General features: G+C 43.3%; 2 protein-coding genes across 2 annotated transcripts; one reads left to right on the forward strand and one right to left on the reverse strand.

Annotated features, from left to right (window-relative positions):
* Window positions 1–2,167: 2,167 nt before the first annotated feature.
* LOC139636091 (uncharacterized) lies at window positions 2,168–9,259 on the forward strand. Its single transcript, XM_071503778.1, has 3 exons — window positions 2,168–2,982; window positions 3,938–4,133; window positions 9,175–9,259. Exons 1-3 carry the CDS (start codon window positions 2,217–2,219, stop codon window positions 9,257–9,259), a joined length of 1,047 nt encoding a protein of 348 aa, XP_071359879.1. The 5' UTR covers window positions 2,168–2,216.
* Window positions 9,260–12,831: 3,572 nt separating this feature from the next.
* Window positions 12,832–20,920, reverse strand: LOC139636340 (aspartate aminotransferase, cytoplasmic-like). The gene is made up of 9 exons (XM_071504333.1): window positions 20,670–20,920; window positions 18,009–18,190; window positions 16,842–16,965; window positions 16,628–16,740; window positions 15,916–16,020; window positions 15,408–15,558; window positions 15,067–15,232; window positions 14,592–14,734; window positions 12,832–14,146 (listed from the first exon to the last, which is right to left on the reverse strand). Exons 1-9 carry the CDS (start codon window positions 20,776–20,778, stop codon window positions 14,007–14,009), a joined length of 1,233 nt encoding a protein of 410 aa, XP_071360434.1. The 5' UTR covers window positions 20,779–20,920; the 3' UTR covers window positions 12,832–14,006.
* Window positions 20,921–22,376: the final 1,456 nt, after the last annotated feature.

A 22,376-nucleotide genomic window follows, 5' to 3' on the forward strand; every position in this document is an offset into this window, starting at 1 on the left:
CATTGATATTTAATGTGTGTTGATTGATCAATGACATTAACTCATGTAGCTCACATCAAGAGCACAAAGCTGCTGGCTCCACACCAGCGCTTCAAACCCACGCATGCTGATAGCAATGACATGATGCTAGTTAGTGCACGTGACTTTGTGATGGTGGTCAGAAAATATTGGGACAGTTTCTCATTTTAATGATTTACAGCACACTTTTTTAATCACAGTGTCAGAAATTAGCTTCTACAGCAAAGAAAACTGTGTGAAGAGTTTTGAAAAAGTGAACTCAGGAAAAAAAATAATGTGTGTTCCTGTTTGGAAAAAACTAATATTTCTTCATCAAATGACCACGAAGAGACACAAAGAGAAAACAAGTATGAAAAAATGAACACAAAAAGTAAAAGTAGACACAAAAAACCACTTGCTCTTGTGTAGGAGGTTGAGGAGCTGGATCAGGCATTCAAAAAGATAATCTATGTAAAAATGGCAGAAAAAAAAAAAAACAACAGAGCTTATTGGAGCATGTCTGCAAAGTGCAGCAGTAAATACAATAAACGCTCTTGTTTTTGTTGCAATGGGAATTGTGGCTTTTGCTAAATAAAAAACAACAAACTGAAACAACAAAGTAGAGATACATCTAAACCATGAGGGAGCAGCATGTTGTGTAGCTGCCTGTTGTCGGTGTTGTTCAACACAGTGTGACTGTTTGGAGACAGTGTTGTGGTACCAGAGCTGAGCCTGTCGTTCAGGCTGCGACAGTAACTGTTGTGTTGAGCTGCAGGTCAGCACAGACAACAGCGTGCAGAGTGTTGACCAGGTGAACTCTGTACACAGGAGCGTGTCACCACTTGTAGAACCCTGTGTGAGAACAGAACGTTAGAACTAGAACTGCTGCTGTTCTGCTCCCTGTGACGTCACAGCGGAGGAGCTGCAGATCTGCAGGTGGAATCACTCCTGGACTCATTCCCACATCAACCTTTGGAGAGGTAAGACCACTCTGCAGCCGGGACACACTGTGCTTTTTAACTGGTCCTCTTCTGTTTCATAGAGCTGTGTTGTGTTGGGGGAGAAGTCAGTTTACTTTCCCTGCGTTTATCAGTCGAGTAAATGACTTTTTTCATCAGTTTCATTACAAACAACACTGCAGTGAGATGTGTGTGGTGATTTGCTGTAATCAGGAAACACACAACTCAATTTTCACTTGTAAACTTTGAGTTACTTGTTGCCTCAGGTGCGTTTGTGCAAAATGGACTGAAGTTGTAGTTTTTCTTTGCAAATTTCACACTGACTCAACAGTTTGTCCTTTAACTTGAGACACTGTGTAGTTTCTTTCACAGAGAAAGTGAAACACAAACATCATTTAATGTTTATTTGACTAAATATGATTCTTTCATATGTTTTTCTTGGCTGCTGTTTGCTGATGACACAAAAAAATCTTGTCATGTTTCTGTAAAAGCTTCTCTTGAACAGTTTTTATGAGCAGTGACACTGGTTATTATCACCAAGAGTGGTTGTATTATCATTATTATTATTATTATTATCATCACTTCAGTATAATTAGATGCACCAGTGACAGAAACACTGAGTCATGGATATAATAATTTTAGATGTGTTTTATTTCCAACTTTGAAAGTTGATGTGAAGTTGACATGACAGTATTGTATCTCAAGTCTCTGGCTTTTCAGAGACATTTTTCAGCAAGTTTTACATTTTCCTTCATTGGAGAAAAGCTTCTTGATTCATTTCAGTTGAGTTAGAAAGTTTAGTTCAAGACTCTGCTCAGTGAGATACTTGACAAAATGATATGATTGTCAGTGAAATAACTGTCGTGTGTGTTTGTGTCTGCAGTTTATCGACGTCGGTTATCTGTGAGTGTTAACATGTCCTGTTCTGTGCAACCATCCGTTACGAGAGATCTGTCTCTGCGAGATTCGTGCTCCTTCTTTCCAAGAAGGACGCACAACCGAAGAGCTGTGAGACTCGAGTATCTGTCAGAACCTGCAGATACTTCGCCCGATTCCACCCGGCAGGATCACAGCTCTTCGGCTTTTCAAAATAAGACTAAACAAAGGTGTGAGAGGCCTTTGTTTTTGTACGATTTATTCATCGTTAAGGACGACAGCCCTTCATCCTGTCAAAACATCGACGAAGGTCCCATCACACGAAGGGCTGAGATACCATCTGTTAAAGATGATGGGCCCTCTACCACCCAGCAGACAAGAGAGATGAGTAAAGAGGAGGAGAAGAAGAGAGAGAAAGAGGAGAGAGAGAGGCAAAAGAAGGAGGAGAAAGACAGACAGAAGATGGAGAAGGAAGAGAGAAAGAGACAAGAGAAAGAGAAGAAGGAAAGAAACAGACAGGAGAAGGAGGAAAGAAACAGACAGGAGAAGGAGGAAAGAAAGAGAAAGAAGGAGGAGAAAGAGAGAAAGAAGATGGAGAAGGAAGAGAGAAACAGACAAGAGAAAGAGGAGAGGGAGGAAAGAAAGAGACAAGAGAAGGAGGAGAAGGAAAGACAGAAGATGGAGAAGAAGGAAAGAAAGAGACAAGAGAAGGAGGAGAAGGAGAGAGAGATTATGGAGAAGAAAGAAAGAAAGAGACAGGAGAAGGAGGAGAAGCAGGAAATGAAGAGGGAGGAAAAGGAGAGAAAGGAGGTAAAGGAGGAAAGAAATCTCCTCAAGAAGGAACAAAGAAAATTGCAGAAGGTGCAGGAGAAGGAGAGAAAAAGACAAGAGAAAGAGGAGAAAGAAAAATGGAAGGGGGAGAAGAAGGAGAGCGAAAGTCAGGAGCAGGAACAAGAGGAGGACGAGGAAGGTGAAAGACGAGAGAGGGAGGAGGAAGAGGAGGAGCAGGAGGAGACAGACACAAGGTCTGAGTCTCCTAAGATGAGCAGGACCTCCAGACTGTGGATGTGGGTGTTTAAGGCCCAGAGAGCCAGAGTCATCAAAGCCATCAACAGGACGTATGAGAACGAGTGGTTCATCCAACTGGACAGTAAGAAACTCAGCACTCACACTGCCACAGGTTCACAGGAGCCTGTGCTGCACATGCACACTCACTTTAAAGTCTGGATTATGAAGCATGTTTGGCATTTTGTTTTAAAGAAGCAAATGAATTCATGTTAATTACAAAACAAAAACCATCTGATTCAGTACGTGTGTTTTAATACTGAGGCTCGGGCAGTGATGCTGTAGTTATTAGTTACTCTGCAGATTAACTTTCACATTAAAACACACACAGTATAATAAACTTATAAACTTACTGTTAAAGAACAAACAAGTGGTTCCTGTGTCATGTTCGAGATGTCTCTGAGTTTTCCCTCCAAACTGCTCCAATGGTTTTATTTCAATAACTGTTTAAGACTCAGAGAGGTAAAAGAAAACATCAGAGAAAAGTCCATTACAATCCCGCAGGGATGATGTATTTTTTTAGTCCAACCCGGATGTTGGCGTCACCATGGTTACCTCAACAGAAAGCCAGTGGGATTTTTTTCAGAATCAAATGTGAAGATTGTCTTAAACTTGTGTGACCCACAGACCTTATTTGAGTCATCTAACACATTCAAACCATTCAAACAACCCAGAGACTTCATGAGGCGGGAACAGGAAGTGCTAACATGCTAACTAATTTCCAGGTTTTAGTTTAATCATCTAATGACTCCTCACATTTATCTTGTGACGCTTTTTAACTTTTATTTATTCAGTTTATTTTTTTACTAAAAAATTCTAAGCATAACAACATAACACACTTTTCATCCAAAGCCATCAGGTTTATCCTCAATCAGCTGTCACAGATTCCCAATATTAAAACTCTGAACACACACAGATGACAAATATTCATTAAAGAGCCTTAAACACACAGTGACAATGTGAAAAGTCTTTAACTGGTCTTTATTCCTGCAGGTTCACCACCTTCAAAAAACCCAATGACTCAACCTTTATTCTCTTAGTTTCAGGCGACAGAGTGCAACAGAAGGAGCTGAAGATGAAGAGGCAGTACTATATAAGGAGGCGGCTGCTAGTGATCAAACGAGCGATAGAGCGGGACCAGGCGAGGGTAAAGGAGAGGGAAAGAAAGAGGAGGGCAAGAGAGGGAGACAAAGAGACCAGCACAGAGGTAGGCAGCAAAACAAAGAGACCATCAAAGTCAGTTTACTCCCGGGCAAAAAGTTTATTCAGGTCACGGAGTCGTGTACATGTGCCTGAGGAAATGGAGGGAAGGATAAATAAACTGTACTAAAGAAATTTCAAACATCTAAAAATTTCTTACAACCACTTGGTAACATCCTAGATTTTGACTTTAGACCTCATGTAACCTAACCTGAGAAAAAGAGAGATAATAATAGATGTGAAAGTGTCAGATGGGATAAAGTGGACGTCAAATATTAATATCAAATTAGACTTTAGATCCCACACAGAGCTGTGAGACACAAACTCAGACTCATCCACAGACAAAATGTAATGTCCTGATCTGTAGGTTTTAACACACGACCTGTAGTAACCCCAGCCCTCACTGACATCACTATATGAAGCACAACACATTCCCAGTCCTTTCAATGTTTTCCCTCACAAGAGGTACACTGCTGCTCTGTCCTGGCCCAATCAGAAGGGAGGTGAAAGGTTAAGAGACCTTATGCAGTTGTTGTTCTTTGTTTCATTTTTACTTTTGCAGCAGGTGGAATGACAATGCAGGAGCCCCTCAATACAGTTTCCCCAGTGTTGGAGAGCTTTGTTCACACAGTGTGATGAGCTGTGTCACATGTGCTCCAGTCCAGAGTGGGATCCTCTAAGTTCTCCAGTTGTTGTGGTGTGAAAGCATGTGGCTCTGCATGTTGGTCCACAAGGTTAATGAGATCCTCTGTGGTACCATGAGGTAGTGGTGGGTTAACTGTGAGGGTGACAGTGGATCAGCTGAACTGGGAGGAAAGGGAGGGGAGTCAGCTGAAGGAACAACGGGAAGACAAGGAAGGAGAAAGTTTAGAGAGGGAGGAGGACGAGGACACAGACAGCTGTAGTCACTACAACAGATTTTATCTGCACAGTGACCAGTAACTACAGCTTTCTGTCTTCTCCTCCTCCTCCCTTTCGTGGCTTTTTCCTTCATTGTCCTCCCCTCATTCCTTCAGCTGACTCCCCCCTTCAGCTGATCCACTGTCACCCTCACAGTTAACCCACCACTACCTCATGGTACCACAGAGGATCTCATTAACCTTGTGGCCCAACATGCAGAGCCACATGCTTTCACACCATAACAACTGGAGAACTTAGAGGATCCCACTCTGGACTGGAGCACATGTGACACAGCTCATCACACTGTGTGAACACAGCTCTCCAACACTGGGAAAACAGGGTTAGGGTTCGGGCCATTGAGGGGCTCCTGCATTGTCATTCCACATGCTGCACAACGCCAAACGCCGAAGATGGGGGCATCTGTGTTGGGGTGGTATTAAGGAAGACGACCACAATACATTTCACCTCTGGAGATAACGTGATGAAAGGTTAAGAGAGGTTACATGGTTGTTTTTCTTGTCTTTGTTTTGTTTTTACTGTTTCCCTTTGTGCACCAACATCAGCGTTTGGCGTCTTGCAGCAGGTGGAATGACAATGCAGGAGCCCCTCAATACAGTTTCCCCAGTGTTGGAGAGCTTTGTTCACACAGTGTGATGAGCTGTGTCACATGTGCTCCAGTCCAGAGTGGGATCCTCTAAGTTCTCCAGTTGCTGTGGTGTGAAAGCATGTGGCTCTGCATGTTGGGCCACAAGGTTAATGAGATCCTCTGTGGTACCATGAGGTAGTGGTGGGTTAACTGTGAGGGTGACAGTGGATCAGCTGAACTGGGAGGAAAGGGAGGGGAGTCAGCTGAAGGAACAACAGGAAGACAAGGAAGGAGAAAGTTTAGAGAGGGAGGAGGACGAGGACACAGACAGCTGTAGTCACTACAACAGATTTTATCTGCACAGTGACCAGTAACTACAGCTTTCAGTCTTCTCCTCCTCCTCCCTTTCGTGGCTTTTTCCTTCCTTGTCCTCCCCTCATTCCTTCAGCTGACTCCCCCCCTTCAGCTGATCCACTGTCACCCTCACAGTTAACCCACCACTACCTCATGGTACCACAGAGGATCTCATTAACCTTGTGGCCCAACATGCAGAGCCACATGCTTTCACACCATAAAAACTGGAGAATTTAGAGGATCCCACTCTGGACTGGAGCACATGTGACACAGCTCATCACACTGTGTGAACACAGCTCTCCAACACTGGGAAAACAGGGTTAGGGTTCGGGCCATTGAGGGGCTCCTGCATTGTCATTCCACATGCTGCACAACGCCAAACGCCGAAGATGGGGGCATCTGTGTTGGGGTGGTATTAAGGAAGACGACCACAATACATTTCACCTCTGGAGATAACGTGATGAAAGGTTAAGAGAGGTTACATGGTTGTTTTTCTTGTCTTTGTTTTGTTTTTACTGTTTCCCTTTGTGCACCAACATCAGCGTTTGGCGTCTTGCAGCAGGTGGAATGACAATGCAGGAGCCCCTCAATACAGTTTCCCCAGTGTTGGAGAGCTTTGTTCACACAGTGTGATGAGCTGTGTCACATGTGCTCCAGTCCAGAGTGGGATCCTCTAAGTTCTCCAGTTGTTGTGGTGTGAAAGCATGTGGCTCTGCATGTTGGGCCACAAGGTTAATGAGATCCTCTGTGGTACCATGAGGTAGTGGTGGGTTAACTGTGAGGGTGACAGTGGATCAGCTGAACTGGGAGGAAAGGGAGGGGAGTCAGCTGAAGGAACAATGGGAGGACAAGGAAGGAGAAAGTTTAGAGAGGGAGGAGGAGGAGGACACAGACAGCTGTAGTCACTACAACAGATTTTATCTGCACAGTGACCAGTAACTACAGCTGTCTGTCTCCTCCTCCTCCTCCCTTTTGTGGCTTTTTCCTTCCTTGCCCTCCCCTCATTCCTTCAGCTGACTCCCCCCCTTCAGCTGATCCACTGTCACCCTCACAGTTAACCCACCATGACCTCATGGTACCACAGAGGATCTCATTAACCTTGTGGCCCAACATGCAGAGCCACATGCTTTCACACCATAACAACTGGAGAACTTAGAGGATCCCACTCTGGACTGGAGCACATGTGACACAGCTCATCACACTGTGTGAACACAGCTCTCCAACACTGGGAAAACAGGGTTAGGGTTCGGGCCATTGAGAGGCTCCTGCATTGTCATTCCACATGCTGCACCACGCCAAACACCGAAGATGGAGGCATCTGTGTTGGGGCTGATCTGCTGATCTTGAAGACGCCCTGGTCATTACTGGCCAATTTGAGATGGCCAGAGAGACTCTATAGTTGGACATCTGATGGAGGTGGTTTGTACAGAGCCATGGACGGACTTACTGAAGACATGAGCACTGCGCAGGTGGCCCCTACCTGCTGACGCTATTGCTGCATCAGCTGTAGATGAGCATATGCTTGATTCATTGGGCACCATAACTGTCACTCCACATCTAGGTACTGAATCCTGGCACCATGCTTTCTATGCACTTATGGGGTCAACGCAGGCAGCACTGCTGGGTCAGGACCTTCCTGTCTCTAACCATGTGACCCATTGACCACCTCCCTGACTTTGTGGGTGACTTAGTGCCCAAACTCCAAAATAAGAGGGAGTGTGTCACGGCTTGCATAGTGATGTCAGTGAAGGACGGGGTTACTTCAGGTCGTGTGTTAAACCCTACAGATCAGGACATTATACTCAGAGAGGGTATGCACCAGTTTTTGTCCGTGGATGAGTCTGAACTTGTGTCTTTCAGCTCTGTGTGCGATCTTAAGACTTATTTAATATTTGACTAATACATGTTCCATCGGACACGTTTGCCTTCTCCTTTATTATCCCTCCTTATCTGTTCTCGTGTTTAGGTTACGTCAGGTCTAAAGTCAACGTCTAGGATGTTATCAAGTGGTTGCAAGGATTTTTCAAGGTGGTTACTCAGGTCTTTTTAGATATTTTAATTTTTGTCATTTCCCTGTAATTCGGTGGGTCTTCACCATTGTAGTGTTCTTGCTCAACAGCAACCACTTTACACTGCTCAGATATTTAACTTGCTGTTCATTCAAACTATACTCTGATAACATCTGGATACAAGAAGTACATTGTTTTTTGTTAACTACTAAGTTAAGCTGAGCAAAGTTGACTAATTAGCTGAAACTCCTGTAAAGTTCCTCATCTGTTTTATACACAATACGTGTCTGACAACAAGGATGAGGATTATGAAATAATAGCCTGGAGGCTCCATAGTCGGAACCAAGGTGATAAAACTTTTACTACTTCCCTCATTGTCTAAACAGTTTTCAACAACAGCACATTGCAGATACACTACCTCTGTTGTACCTTTCACAATAAAAACCCAGACATTTACATAGTAACTTCTTACTAGAGGGAACTTAAGTTTATGTTCACATTTTGCTAAAAGGCAACTCAATATGTAGTTCACACTAATTTTAGCCTCACCTAACCTAACCTAACCTAACCTAACCTAATTTAACATAACCTAACCTAACCATAATCCAGCCTAGTCTAACTTTAACCTGGTTAACATCAACCAACCTAAACTAACCCCTTGAAGTGGGGTCTGGCAGGTGTTCCACACCATTTGGCAAAAGATAGGCACAGGCTGATCCACTCAGCGTGGCATGTGCTCAGTCTTTGAGATTGAAGGTCACCACATCTTTCAGCTTGATGCATAATCTTGTGTAGCTGAACAGCACTTGTCCTTTTAAAAAGTTGGACGCTGATCACATAGACCTGTCTAACTAGTTTGCTTGTTGGTCTCTCATTCATTATATCTCCTTTTAATATACATTTGTCCTGAGGAAGGTAATTGAGGCTCGTGGGGAGAATCGGGATTCTCATGAGTATTAATTCTGCACCACTCAGGTCAGGCACGTTTAGATCCTCCTTAAAACTGAACAGGTGGTGATACATTCCCACTTGTTGAAAGAAACCAAATGGACTTATATCAGACATAAGAAAGGGTCAAGTATGGAAGACTGCTTAACCTATGACGGGTAAGATCCCCCTGCAAATCCTCGGGACAACCTAAGACAGGAACAGCCACGAGTACTTGACCCCATCGCCACTGTGAGCAGGCACAGTGCGCGGGAACATTGTGACTTGTGTTTGTGTACAGTGTGAAGACAGTGTGCAGGAACACAGGACATGGTGTGACAGAAAAACAGGCAGGTATGGAAGACTTGTTCGCCTATGACGGGTAAGATCCCCCCTGCAGAACCTGGGGACGACCTAAGGCAGGCACAGCCACGAGTACCTGGCCTAGTTGCCATTGTGAGCAGGCACATTGGCACATGTGTCTCATGTTCTTGCACAAGAACGCAAGACTTGATTTAAGAGACAGAAATAGTGTGGATATAATCCTAGAGAACTGAGTGATGCAGGAGGCTGTGGTGTGTGCTTTGTCCTTGAGTGGTGGCTGCTGATTGATACCTGGGACCAGGGGGACTCCCTGTCAGTGACCTCTGGTACACCTTCCTCAGGGTCTGCTGCCTCCTGAAAGAAGGATCTTGAAAAAAACTTTTAAAAATAATCAATCTTGCATCTTGATTAGTAGCATTTGACCAACAAGTTATTTTAAAACAATTTTCAATCCCTCACTTGTATACTTAAGTTAGGTTAAATTTAAGACACTGGTTAGGGAAACAGGGTTAGTGGTTAAGGTTAGTGGTTAAGGTTAGTGAAAGGTCTGGAAGAAAAGAACACAATCACTGTGGTGTCAGATACTATTCACACCCAAAGACCGTCACATCCCAACTTCCTCCCTAAGAGGATTTGTGGAGCTGTAACACCATGATGGTCTGTTTTAACCTCTGTGCTGTCATTTTAACAGACAACAAACAATTAGCTTCATTGTAAAATCATCAGAAATTTAATTCACTGAACTATAAATGCTGTACTGTGCATTTGGAAGAAGCAGAAGTCACTTTTCAGTTGTCTGAGCTTTCTAGGGTGTTTCAGGTGGTTGCTGTTGGTAGGCGGTTGCTCCATACACACGATGAAGTGCAGAACCTCATCACAGGAGCAATGTTTAATTATCACACTTGCTCCTCTCACTCAGAAACATAGTCTAGTCTAGATTACACAACATCTTCTATATATATTGGAACTTAAAACAATGGACCAACCGGTTTGCCCGGGTTTCTGACAGTATTTATGGTGGTCTTTGCTGCATGGGGGTGGTTGTATCACTCGCCTCTGAACTACCTCAGTGACCTCAGCAGGACAAAGTAAAAAGCCTGTCCTGGGCCCTCCAGCACTTAACCCTCCACAGAGAGCTCTGACAATTCTGCAGTCCAGGTCAGTCGTTCGCAGTATGGACAAAGCTCGAACCTCCTTGCTGACTCATCGAATCCTCTCAAACTGTAATATTTGCCTCCTCAACCTCAAGTCTTCCTCCAATGCTGGTGTCCACCACTGGATTCTTGAGTTGCTGCCACAATAGACACCAGTGAAGAAACCTCCGCAATGAAGGTCTTGAAATGGCCCACTATGACTTCCTGTCCTCCACCTTCTTTAGTGTAAATGTCTCTGCTGCACCTGAAAATCTATGAAACCCTGATTAATTTTTGCTTGGTGCCTTTCTCCTGTCAGCATGTTGAAATGTTATGTTGTGTTATGTTGTAATGATATGTAGAACTTCTCAGATGATTTCCAGCTCTGTTGAGCACAAATGTTCTTTAGTTTTTTCCATAAGAAATCTGTTGTTTTAAATAAAAAATATGCCTTTCCAAAAAAAAAAAAAAAATGTAAATCTGTGTCTCCTCTGCACCTGGGTATCAGTGGAAAGAGCTTCCAAAACTGGTCCGTTTCCATCAGAAAATCTTTACACTTGTTGGTACATTGAAGCTTCTCTTGACAAATTTTCTGAATCACTTCTGAATAAAACCTTCTGTATGGAGAGTAAAAATCCTGCTCTCTAGTCCACTACTGTGACCCTGACTCCTCGGTCTGAGGCAGTTAACCTGAACTTCTTCATGACCTTGTTGAATTCACACCACAGCTTTTGTTTCTGTAATCACAGAAGCTGCTGAGAGCAGCCTTGACAAAGACCTGTCTGTTGATCATTAGTATTTTCATTAATTGAACTGAGTAGAGTTACACATCATGGAAAATCCTTCTAATGTATATTTTCAATAACTCAGCACTGCACCTGAAAATCTATTGTGGCCCCTCAGTGTGAGGTGATGATAACAGTGGCTCATGTCCCATGTTGAACTCACTCACAGGTCATGTTCTCAGCCTTCTTCGGGGTACAGGAAATATACTTTATCAGGATTTGATTGAATTTGAGCAAATTTCACATAAAACAACCTTCAAAATAAAAGGAAAAAATAAATAAATGCACTAAAAACAACAAAGAAAGGCTAGGGGAAGATTTTCTGCATCACTTTTTTGGTATTCACAAACCTTTTATATCTAAAGAATTGCATTATACTCCTGAGTTCACTGCCATGGCACCGTTAACCTTTACAAAACATTTCTCACATGATATTATCAACTTACTCATTATTCTTAATAACAGTTGGCCCAGTTGAAATATTCTGGCTCATTTAGCTCAAGTTTTAAGAGAACCACAGTCCAAACTAAGTCTGCTCTGTGCTTCTGCATATTTATTTTAACATCAAACTAAAGGTCTGTATTTACACAATTTAGATCTAGTTTGGAAAGCGACGCCAAATTAGTACAAATTACGATGACTTATTGTTAACTTTTCATGGATTGGTTTGAGCAAACACTGAATTTCTTTGGTGAATGACAGCAAATGACAAAGGTCTGTTTCTGTAAGTGAGGTAACTTTGTCTGTAAAAACCAGTCAAAATGACTTATATAATTTAGTTTTCTGTCTAATCTAACCTGCTGTGTTGGTTTTGACATTTTATTTTGGAGGGTCACAGACAGTGAAGAGCTGTATTTGTTTCAAGTTTTCTTTCCAAGGGAATCTTTTATGTGTATTTAAATATGACAACCATCGAATTAAAAGATCCTATCGGTGATAAATCCTGGCATCAGCATCCCGTCAGGAGGATGAGACAGTGGGAGGGGTGCTCTCAAACTCTGCTCATGGGCTAATGTAGCAGAGGGAGAGAGGAAGCATCCGTCCTCAATGCAATACAAAACCTGCTGAGTCACTTTGCTGCATTGGAGCGCCGGCGTCAGCCAATCAGCATCATCCTTGAGGTCAAAACCAGACAATACACTGATTCTGCTGCAGGATGTTTTTGATGAGACTGCGACATGTTCCTTCATCACCATGAACACACACACAAACACCGTAGTTTATTTTGACTCAGTCACACATACACCATCCTCCTCTCAAGAGAACCAGTTGTGTATTCATCCACGCCTGAAAATAGTCCCCAACACTGCACTCTTTCCTCCTGCTGGATAAAGTTTAGTAAAAACTACAACAAGCTGCTTCAGGAAATTACAGTTTTTTTAAAAATTAAACTACATATTTGTGAGCTGTTGTAAAGATGTACATCCTCAGGAGGAACCAGTAGCTTGGAGCTGAGTGGCCCTACCTATCCCAAGATTCATTGCTTGGGATTGGTTGGGTTTTTCCAAAGGGTGCTACCAGTGAGCGTAAGAAGACAAAAAAAAGAACAAGCTCTGTTAGCATCATTATGAGAGAAAATTCAACTTCCAAGTCTGGAGTTTCTTCTCTTTTTCAGAGGTTTTCACACTTTTCCATTTTTACATGTAGATATTATAGAACCTGTGTACAGCTCCAGAAGGGTTTGTGTGGGGGAAAAAAGCAGGCAGAGATCAGAGGTCAGTTGGTTCCTGTGGTTTATAATTTATTTCAGTATGAACACATACTGCTGCTGTGTGCCATTGCAAACAACACCACATAATGGGAGTGTGGCTGAGTGGCTAACAAGTGTCAGGCTCTGAGGTGTGATCAGACTGGCTCGTTACAACGACTTCACTTTACATTGGCTTTCTGTTACACAATAAGGGCACTGCGGGGTGGAGACGAAACAACAACAGGCGGCACAGAGGTGAGTTTTGTTCAGTGATGGCACGAAAAAGTCGCTTTGTGAACTTCAACTAACATCACGATCTTCTACGCAGCTGCACAGTTCCGACAAGGCAAAAGAAATCCAACATCAGGCACATGCATTGCCTTTAAATGACCTTTCAACTGAGTCAAATGACAAGAACCGTTAGTGCCCTTCTCTAGACTTTACAGTAACAAATCTGCTGGGATGAGTCGATTGTGCTGATTGGTTGTTCCCAACAACTGATCTAAAATTAAAACCGGGCTCAAAAACAGTAAAAACAATGTGTTGGTTCATTCATATGTTGATACAGATTTCTGTTAATTATTGTTAGACTGAAATCGTGATTTTCCTCAAACTGATTCTGGGCTCTGAGCTGAAGTAAAGATGAGTTCAGTGCTTGAGCAGGAAAAGGTAGGCCCTCTAACGGTGATTACATTTATTTACATTAACTTATTAGTGATGCCATTTGTTCCATGCCACAGGTACATCATAGCTAATCCCTTGAAGTGCTGTAAATTATTGTGGAAGCACAAAAATTTCATTAAAAACCTCCCTGGCCAACGTTCTGCTGTCCAGCGTGAAACAAACAAAAACGGAGGCGAGCAGAAAGCACAAAGGCAGGTGATTTACAAATGAAGGGACCTGAATAAAAAGACGTTTTAGCTTTTTTACTTCTACACATCCGGATACACTGAGCTCTGCTGACGGTTCAAGTGTTTCACTAAAGTCATTGCACCTCCCAAAAAGATTTTTGTTTGAGGACAGAAACACATCCACCCTCCCACTGGTTCAACTGCATGAAAAAATAAACATCCTGCTGCAGTTTATCCAATCAGAGGAGAGGATAAGCGGGGGGTGGGCACAGGGGGAGGGGGGCACAGACATGATGATTCTTCCTGTGGACGCACAGGAGGCAGGAAGTGGGCGGACAGGGAAGCGGCCATTACTGGACCTTGGTAACGGCGTCGTGGATGGACTGAGCGACGTAGTCGATGTTCTTGGTGGTCAGGCCGCACATGTTGATGCGACCGCTGGCCATCAGGTACACGTGCTTCTCTTTGATCATGTACTCCACCTGTTTGGCTGCAAGACACATGACAACACGTGACGGTCACACACAATGTAGAACAAGAGCTCAGGCCTCATGCTGATCCCTTCACTGCTGAACACAGTGCAGAACTTCACTGAACCCCAGGAGCAAAATCTAGCAGTGGGTGAAAGCTCTGGAAGAAGCTCGAAGTGGACCTTGAGTATAGAAATTCTCTAGAAACTAGAAATTCCGTCATGATCTATTATTACCCGTCATTTTCATTTTCATTTTTAATAATGAGACATCTTAATTAATAGCATTTCATTTCATCATCAAAGAGGATATAAAGACAAAAGATGAACAGACACCGATTGCGCATCATTTTTCATGTCAACACTACATGTAGTAACAGTGGAGGACACTAAAACACCTGAGTCATTGTGTCTAAAGAGTGTGTGTGTGTGTGTGTGTGTGTGTGTGTGTGTGTGCAGTACTCACGGTTCAGGCCGGTGAAGCTGAACATGCCAATCTGCTGGGTGATGTGGTCCCAGGTCCCCGGGGTGCCCAGAGCCTGCAGCTTCGCCTTCAGCTCATCCCTCATCAACAGAACCCGGTCCGCCATGGTCTTCACGTTACCCTTCCTGCAGGGGGGAGGAGAGGGGGAGAGGGGGAGGTTTAAAAAAAGAGAGACACACCATGAGGATAACATTGAGACAGTGTTATACTTTCCACATCCATGTCCATGAAGATTTCAATTTGTTGTGTCTGCCACACGGCCACGACCTGAGGGAACCCAACTGTTCACCCAGAGCGCCAGCTGGAACCGCCACTGCTAGCAGGCTCCAATTCTAACTGTCTCCTATGCTAACTCGCTCCAATGCTAACTCGCTCCAATGCTAACTGTCTCTAATGTTAGCAGGCTCTAATGCTAACTGGCTCCAGTGCTAACTGGCTGAAGTTAGAGGTTAGGTACCATTCAGCGAACAGCTCGGGGCAGTTGAGGGTCTTGCTGACGATGCGAGCTCCCTGAGATGGGGGGTTGGACCAGGTCGTCCTGACAATCTTCTCCATCTGAGACAGGATACGGGTCAGATTCTCGTTGTCCTGGGCAACCACCGTCAGGTTCCCCACCCTCTCATCTGATAACAGCAGCAGGAAGAAGAGGAATTACATGATGTTTCTGTTAACACAGTGTCTACTGGGAGGGGGTAAAGGGTTAAACTTTTGGCAGGTAGAGTTTTGAATTAATTAGACCTGGGGGCCACGATACACACTAAACCATGCAGGACTACACCTGTGTGTGCATGTACTCACTGTACAGGCCGAAGTTCTTGGAGAAGGACTGGGCTACAAAGAGCTCAAAGCCCTCGGAGACAAAGTACCGGATGGCCCAGGCGTCTTTGTCCAGGCTGCCAGAGGCGAAGCCCTGATAGGCCGAGTCAAAGAACACAAACAGATTCCTCCTCTGGAGAGGGAAAGACAGAGAGGAATAAAAACATGAAGTGAAAGACAAGAAAAATCTAAGAAGAAAATGTTATTGATTAGATGTTGAAATGGTGATATCAGCATCGTTTGCTCAAACACAAATATTAAGTGAAGTTTGTGCAACACTGATTAACATTAACAAGCAGAAGCAAAAACACACATAATCCTGATGAGATTATCGAGACACAACAAGCAGATACACTGGACACAGTTTGTGCTTTCATCAGTGGAAGAGTCTGAGAAGAGCGAACACGTGAGGGAACGTGTTCGAGGCTCTGACATCACCAACAACATCATCACCTGATCTGAAAAACCGCATGAACGACATCGTTTTCACCTTCATGATCTCTGCAATCTGCTTCCACTCGTCCGGGGTCGGGTCAGTGCCGGTGGGGTTGTGTGCGCAGGCGTGGAGGACGAAGATGGAGCGTTCTGGAGCTTTCTGTTGAGTCAGAGATAAACAACATTAAAAAAAAATATGAAAGGGAGTTCTTAGTTTTAACTGCTTCTGTTCCTGCAAATGCTCTTTTCTTTCTTCTATCATCTCACTCTTCTATTTTTCCAACAGAAGTCTTGCAGCTGTTGTTCTCAGTGCATCATGATCAGATTTATTTATTTTATTATATTATAAAATCAGTTGAGTCTAAAATTGCACCTACAATACAGAGTTGTTAATCAGTAACGTGTGACAGACATGAGTCATGTGTACACAAGTGTGACGTGAGAGGCAAAGTCACAGGACCAAGTGAGAGCAGGAAGAGAATTTCACAGATCTTCAGAGTCTGTTACTTCCACTGGTTCTTTTTTTGGTCTTAGACGAAGCCTAAATACAAACAAACTGATTTTTATTGCAACTTTTTTTAATTTAAAGCCTTGGATTTCAAAGAGAAACTGTGGCTTTTGTTGACAATTTATGAAATTTGATGCTTAAATGCAAAATATCTACAGAAATGACATCACATCTTTTCCATTCTTGTTTTAGGACAAGTCACAGGATAAAATACTTGTCAATGTTTTATCAGACGACTCGTTACCTAACCAGCCCTCACCTCCAGGTCATCCAGGAGCCCGGTGAGGTCCAGGCCCCTTTTAGCAGCATCCCAGTAGTGGTATGGCCGGATGTCTTTGAAGCCAGCATCAGCAAACACACTGTTGTGGTTCTCTGGGAGGAAGAGGAAGATGAAGATGAACACAAAGGAGAATGCAGCAGTGAGGCGTTTCAGCACTAACTTATCATCACTTGCTTTGCAGCTGTCTACTAACCCCAGGTGGGCGCTGAGACGTAGACGGGCGTAGCTGTGTTGTTGGTGCCGTTGTACCAGCGCCGCAGGAACTCTGCCCCGATCCTCAAGGCACCGGTCCCGCCCAGAGCCTGGACTCCTCCAACCTGAGAGAGACGCCAGCAGGAGGGAAACAGGACGGATAGAGAAGAGATAACGAGAATCTGGTCAACAGCATGAAGGATTAAAGGGGCTATTTGTACGTTTTCTCTGCTGCTGAACGTGGTTTCCTCCCAGGAGCAGGTGGTGGTGATCAGCACTTGACAAGAGCTTTGACCATTGTTGTCTTTATAACACAAGAGGTTATAAAAGTTCATCCTCTGAGCAGCGCTTTGTCTTCAGGGCAGACGAGACTAGCTGGAATGAGCTGGGGCTAGCTGGTTAGCGCACTAACTTCAGAAGATAACTGATTGGAACAAGAGTAATCATTAGCATCGCTCTCCACCTCTGGAGACAGCTGTTGGAGAGTAAAGGAATGAAGTTTGAACTCACAATGTTTCCTCTAGACTGATACGTAAACAGCTGCTAATGCTAACGTTAACCATGTAACAATTGCAAAACTTACAAATAGCTCCTTTACACCACCGATAACCATGAATCTGACTATGGACTATAGCATTTCATTGATTAATCAAACGTTATCAGAAGTCATCAGAGCCCTGAATCCTTATTTAATCCAATTCACAATGATGTGAAGCTTGTGAAGGAGAAAACTGTTGACTTATCTAACAACTCAATAATATTATAGCCTCATTAAGAAATGTTTGACCCGCCCTCTGAATTAATAACCATCAGTTTGTAAATTAACTTAATATTACCTCACTCAGATATTTATTGAGCACAGCAATAGTAGTAAAACCAGATATATTAATGGGACAATATTCACACATGACATGATGTAATTGAAACTGCTTCAGTGGAGGAAAATAAGCTGCAAATCTGTGCTTTAAAAACAAAAAAAAAACTGGGGAACTGTTTGCTGTTTCACCCAGAGACAGAAAAGACGACTGCAGATCGAGTTTGATTTTCGTGCTAAGTTTAACTCCACAACACACACAGAGACAAAACCTGAAACAGCCTTTAAACACAGCCTCCTGCCAACAGCTCATCCTAATCAACCCCCCCTCCCCCTCCAGCGTCCAGCACCCACCCTGTTGTCCTTGATGGCGGAGCTGTCGTCTCCCAGCGCGACCTTGGAGGAGGCGGAGCGGAACTCGGGCAGGCCGAGGATGGGCAGGTACTCGTGGTTCAGGCTGTTGTCCTCCACAATCAGCCGCTCCACCTTCTTCACCACCGGCAGCACCCAGGGCTGGCAGTCATCAGTACGGTAAGCTGGAGGGACACAAAGCGGCGCAGTGAGCTACAGAAGCTTCTAGTTACCTTTTAGCTAACGCAGAATGTCAAAAACACAAACCAATCAAAGCTTTTATGCAACATATTCACAGGTATTAGGTTTTGTCTTAGTTTGTCGTCCTCTGACAAATGTAAGTTGTGTTGTGTTTTATTTTACTAAGAGCAGAGCCTGAGAAACGTACAAATGATAACGATATAATCTTGCCTCTGGAACAATAACTAAAGACACGCAGAGGAAAGAGAGAGAAAAACAGTATTTCACTTCGTGTCATGTCACACCCTCTCTGAAGGTCACCCTCAGTAACCAGACTACACTAAGTGTCGCACATAGCTGACTCCTCAAGAACTCCTGCTCCCTCACGCTGTCCTGAAGCCTGTGCAGAGCTGTATCAAATATCAGGCCTGCACCGCAGCTGTACACTGTTCCTGTGAATCAAAGGGCAGCCACATTTATAAGGTCAAAACAAACCGGTCTGTTGGTTTCTGGGCGAATGGATCAGCTGGAGGGATCCTTGGCCGTCGTCAAAATAATTTCGAAGGCCACCAGAGCAACACTGATGTCTGTGTGTCAGGTGCGAGCTGCTGCTTCCTGGACTCACTTCATGTTCAGTGTAGGACAGAGTGGGAACATCTACTGATTGCAGTTTATCAATCCTTAAATCTTTTACTCGTCAGTTCCACATCGCATGTTATTGTAGCTGAATCAGTGATGAGTTCCTGTGTCAGAATCTTTATCTCGACTACAGTACGTCAAACAGGTGAGTCTCTCTCATTGTGTTTTTCCCCCTGCTGATTATTTCCAGTCCAAACTGGTTTGTCGCACTCAGATGTGTTTTGGCAACGAGCTGCAAAAGTGCAGCTGAGGTTTGAGTCCAGGTTGCATCATTAGAGGTGAACTTTAAAACCCTGTAGGTGCAGTAATTACAAGATGCAGCAAACAACAGAAATTATATAGCATTTCCTGCCATGCTGGTACCACACTCCTGCCAACTGAACGCACTAATGTTGACTCTTTAATGTCTGTTTCAGTGTGTGTTCTAACAGGTTTTTACTGGTATCATGGTGTTATAGTTTTCTGAGCTCATTAAATGGATTAAGATTAATGAAATTAACAATGAAAGACTGCCTGTTTGCTTATTTTAGTTTAGTTGACATCTATCTATCTATTAGGGCTGAACAAAATGGAAAAAAAAATATCTTGCAATTAGAGTGAGTGAGTAGAATGAGCCACTATTTCAGCTGGAGTAGTGTTTTAAATTTTTTTCCATTTCATTTCCACTGAAAAACATTTTTGCTGAGGCTTGTACCAAACAAGCTCCCAGAAGATGATTTGCAGGACGAGGCGTCTCTGTAGCTCCACAATGTTTCTTTTATGGTCTGTTGTGACACATTTTGCCTTTATCGAAAAAAAAAAATGCAGCTCCTGCAGTTTGGAAGTTGCACTATTTCTCTATCTGAGAATGTGAGAGTGATGAACACACATGCAGCTACACACAATTACATACTTTCATGAAAGACATTAAATTCCAAGACTTATATTGATTATGGCCCCTGGTCAAGATGCAGCAGTCCAAATGCATGTGTGACTTCATGTTACAGACAAGTCGATACCATAAAAAGCTAAATTATCATCACTCTAAATACGACAGAAAAAAATAAGTGAGAAAAATTATATAAAAGTTTTACCTTGGCTAAGACACTAACACTTCCAGGTTTCCAAAAATCTATGATTTGACCTCCTGTTGCTGTGTTTATCCAGTGTTTTATAAACAAAGGAACAAGTATTCATGTTGGTATAGCTCTAGTCTGGTGGGCATCAGGTCCTCAACCCAAAGAAAATGGTCCTCAAGGGCTGTGTTGTTATTGCAGTTGTGCCCTACTGTCCAAGCAAGCTGTCACCATATGAACTACACTAATGCAGGTTTCTAAAAGCATCCTATAATCCCGCCTTCACAGTCATCTGACAGCTTCAGAAGCAGCAGAAAGTCTCAGTGATCGCACCATAGAGGCTCTGGCCCTGGCTTTATGGATGATGCGTTCAAGGACAGAGAGCGGAACTAGTTCAAAACACCTGCTGTATGTTTTAGCGACATCATGACAACCCGGTTCCCGTTAACCGAGCGGGGGTCCACGGACAGAGCGGCGACGAGACGAGGCCCCGCTTCTCCAACGTGTTATTTCAGATGTGGCTTCAACATTTCCACTGAGCTGACACGACGAGCTGTCAACATGAAGGGCAGCTAATGTGTGCTCCAGCTCGTTAGCTTCTCAGCTAGCCTGTAGCGAAGGTCAAATCAGAGAGCTGCTAATGTCTGACAGCAAGATAACACCGGCACCGCTCCGGGAGAGGCGCACAGAGCCGGGGAGCCGGGCCAAGCTCGGAGGCACAGCCGGTGGTGGACTAACTCACTAACGGGGCTAGCTAACTTAGCTTTAGCATTAGCCGACCATCTCTTACCTCCGACTCCCAGATTCACCTTCTGCGGGTGGCTGTCCTCTCGGAAGTCGGCGGTCAGCTTGAAGACCGCCACAGGAGGAGCCTGCGGGACATCGCTGAATATGGACATGGCTCGGGGCAAAAGCAGATGATCCCGGTGCGGGGCAGGAGGTTGAGACGGGAGAAGGTGCTTCCAGCGACGGGCAGAGAGCGAGAGAGAGACGGGCCGGCTTCACCTTCACTCCGCTGGTTCAGGACGAACTGAACACACACAGGCGTCAATCCGCCAGCCAATAGGAAGGCACGTAAAGATTACGTAGTCTGAGAGAGCCAATGACAGCACGGTAAGGAAACAATACAATATTTTGCATTTGTTATATTTAATTTTAGTTATTTAATAGAAATTCAGATTTTTTCATCTGTTTATTTTTCATTTTCTTAATATTATTTAAATTTTTATATTTGTTTTTCTTACATCAATATGCAGAATGGCACCTTCAGGGTGTTTTCATATCAAATGTTGTTAGATTATTATCATCTCTTCATATTCTATGATCCTCATCTTATTAAGTAATCAATTCATCATTTTTTCCGTCAAATAAATGAAAAAATCTGCAGTTCTACTTAAATTATTTCAACCTGTTTCCTATAAAAATCCTCTTGTTCAAAACTACGTAGAAATTTGTGTGAAACTCCTGAAAGGAGACAGATTCAAGACATATATCAATGAATAAAACAATCTGACTTCCATTAAACCAGGCTGAAAGTATCTCACACCTGTTTTTCACTTGTTTTAAAGAAGATGAGATAATAATTGAAACAAAAAATACAACATTTCTCTGTGAAAGTAGAAGTAGAAAGTATCAAACTGTAAATAGTGACATCAATTAATGCTTTTTTGATGACGACATTATTGATGGTCGTGTGGCTGTTGATGAAGATGATGATTACGGCCTCAAATTTACAGTTTAGCCCAAGTTTGAGGTCTGTGCTTTATATAAACACTGATCCAGGAGCAGTAAGTGCTTCAGATAAGCGGAGTGTTATCAAACCCATCAGTGTGGAGGGCTGATGGGTATCTGTGAGTAACCTGTAAATGCAGGACCTGTGTTCTGCCACAAGAGGTCAGCGCGACCCCGCAGAGGAGGGTGAGGAGTCAGGATGAGGGTGACCTCACTACTCAGGTGCAGTTCAACATGTGGTTAGGACTCTGACATGAGTTATCTCTCCATCTCCATCCCTCCACCACTGTACTTACTTCACATGATAATACTACAGATGTACCACAGGGCTCACTGCCAGTTGCTAAATTATATTATATTATATTATATTATATTATAAATCTTAAATAATTTTCCAGCAAAAATGTCAGATATTGGTTGTTTCTTCTCAGACTTGAAGATTTGCTGCCTTCACTTAAATTACACTCAGTTTAATACTTTGGGCTTTAGATGTCAGTCAGACAAAACAAGCAATTTGAAGAAGCCATCTTGGGTTTTGGGAGGTTGTTCTGGGCATTTTTCAGTATTTTGTCGCCAAGACAACGAATCAATTAATTTGAATGAAAAGTCTCAGTTTGCAAACGAACTGATGTTAGATAAACGCAGTGGAGTAAAAGTGTAATATTTACCTATGAAATCTGGTGGAACAGAAGTGTGAAGAAACTTAAAATGATTATTACTGAAGTACGATGTTTGGGCACTTAACATCATCATCATCATCATCATC

Source organism: Trachinotus anak, unplaced genomic scaffold, assembly GCF_046630095.1.
Source record: "Trachinotus anak isolate AG129_WGS33_773 ecotype Australia unplaced genomic scaffold, CSIRO_AGI_Tana_v1 ptg000019l, whole genome shotgun sequence".
NCBI lineage: Eukaryota > Metazoa > Chordata > Actinopteri > Carangiformes > Carangidae > Trachinotus > Trachinotus anak.

Coding starts and splice junctions, on each gene's coding strand:
- LOC139636091 (XM_071503778.1), top strand. CDS start 2,217: ATGAGTAAAGAGGAGGAGAAGAAGAGAGAGAAAGAGGAGAGAGAGAGG. Junction 2,983..3,937: donor GTGGTTCATCCAACTGGACA/GTAAGAAACTCA, acceptor TTATTCTCTTAG/TTTCAGGCGACAGAGTGCAA. Junction 4,134..9,174: donor AAAACAAAGAGACCATCAAA/GTCAGTTTACTC, acceptor GTTTGTGTACAG/TGTGAAGACAGTGTGCAGGA.
- LOC139636340 (XM_071504333.1), bottom strand. CDS start 20,778: ATGTCCATATTCAGCGATGTCCCGCAGGCTCCTCCTGTGGCGGTCTTC. Junction 18,191..20,669: donor GGTGAATCTGGGAGTCGGAG/GTAAGAGATGGT, acceptor GTGTCCCTCCAG/CTTACCGTACTGATGACTGC. Junction 15,559..15,915: donor AGATTGCAGAGATCATGAAG/GTGAAAACGATG, acceptor TTCCCTCTCCAG/AGGAGGAATCTGTTTGTGTT.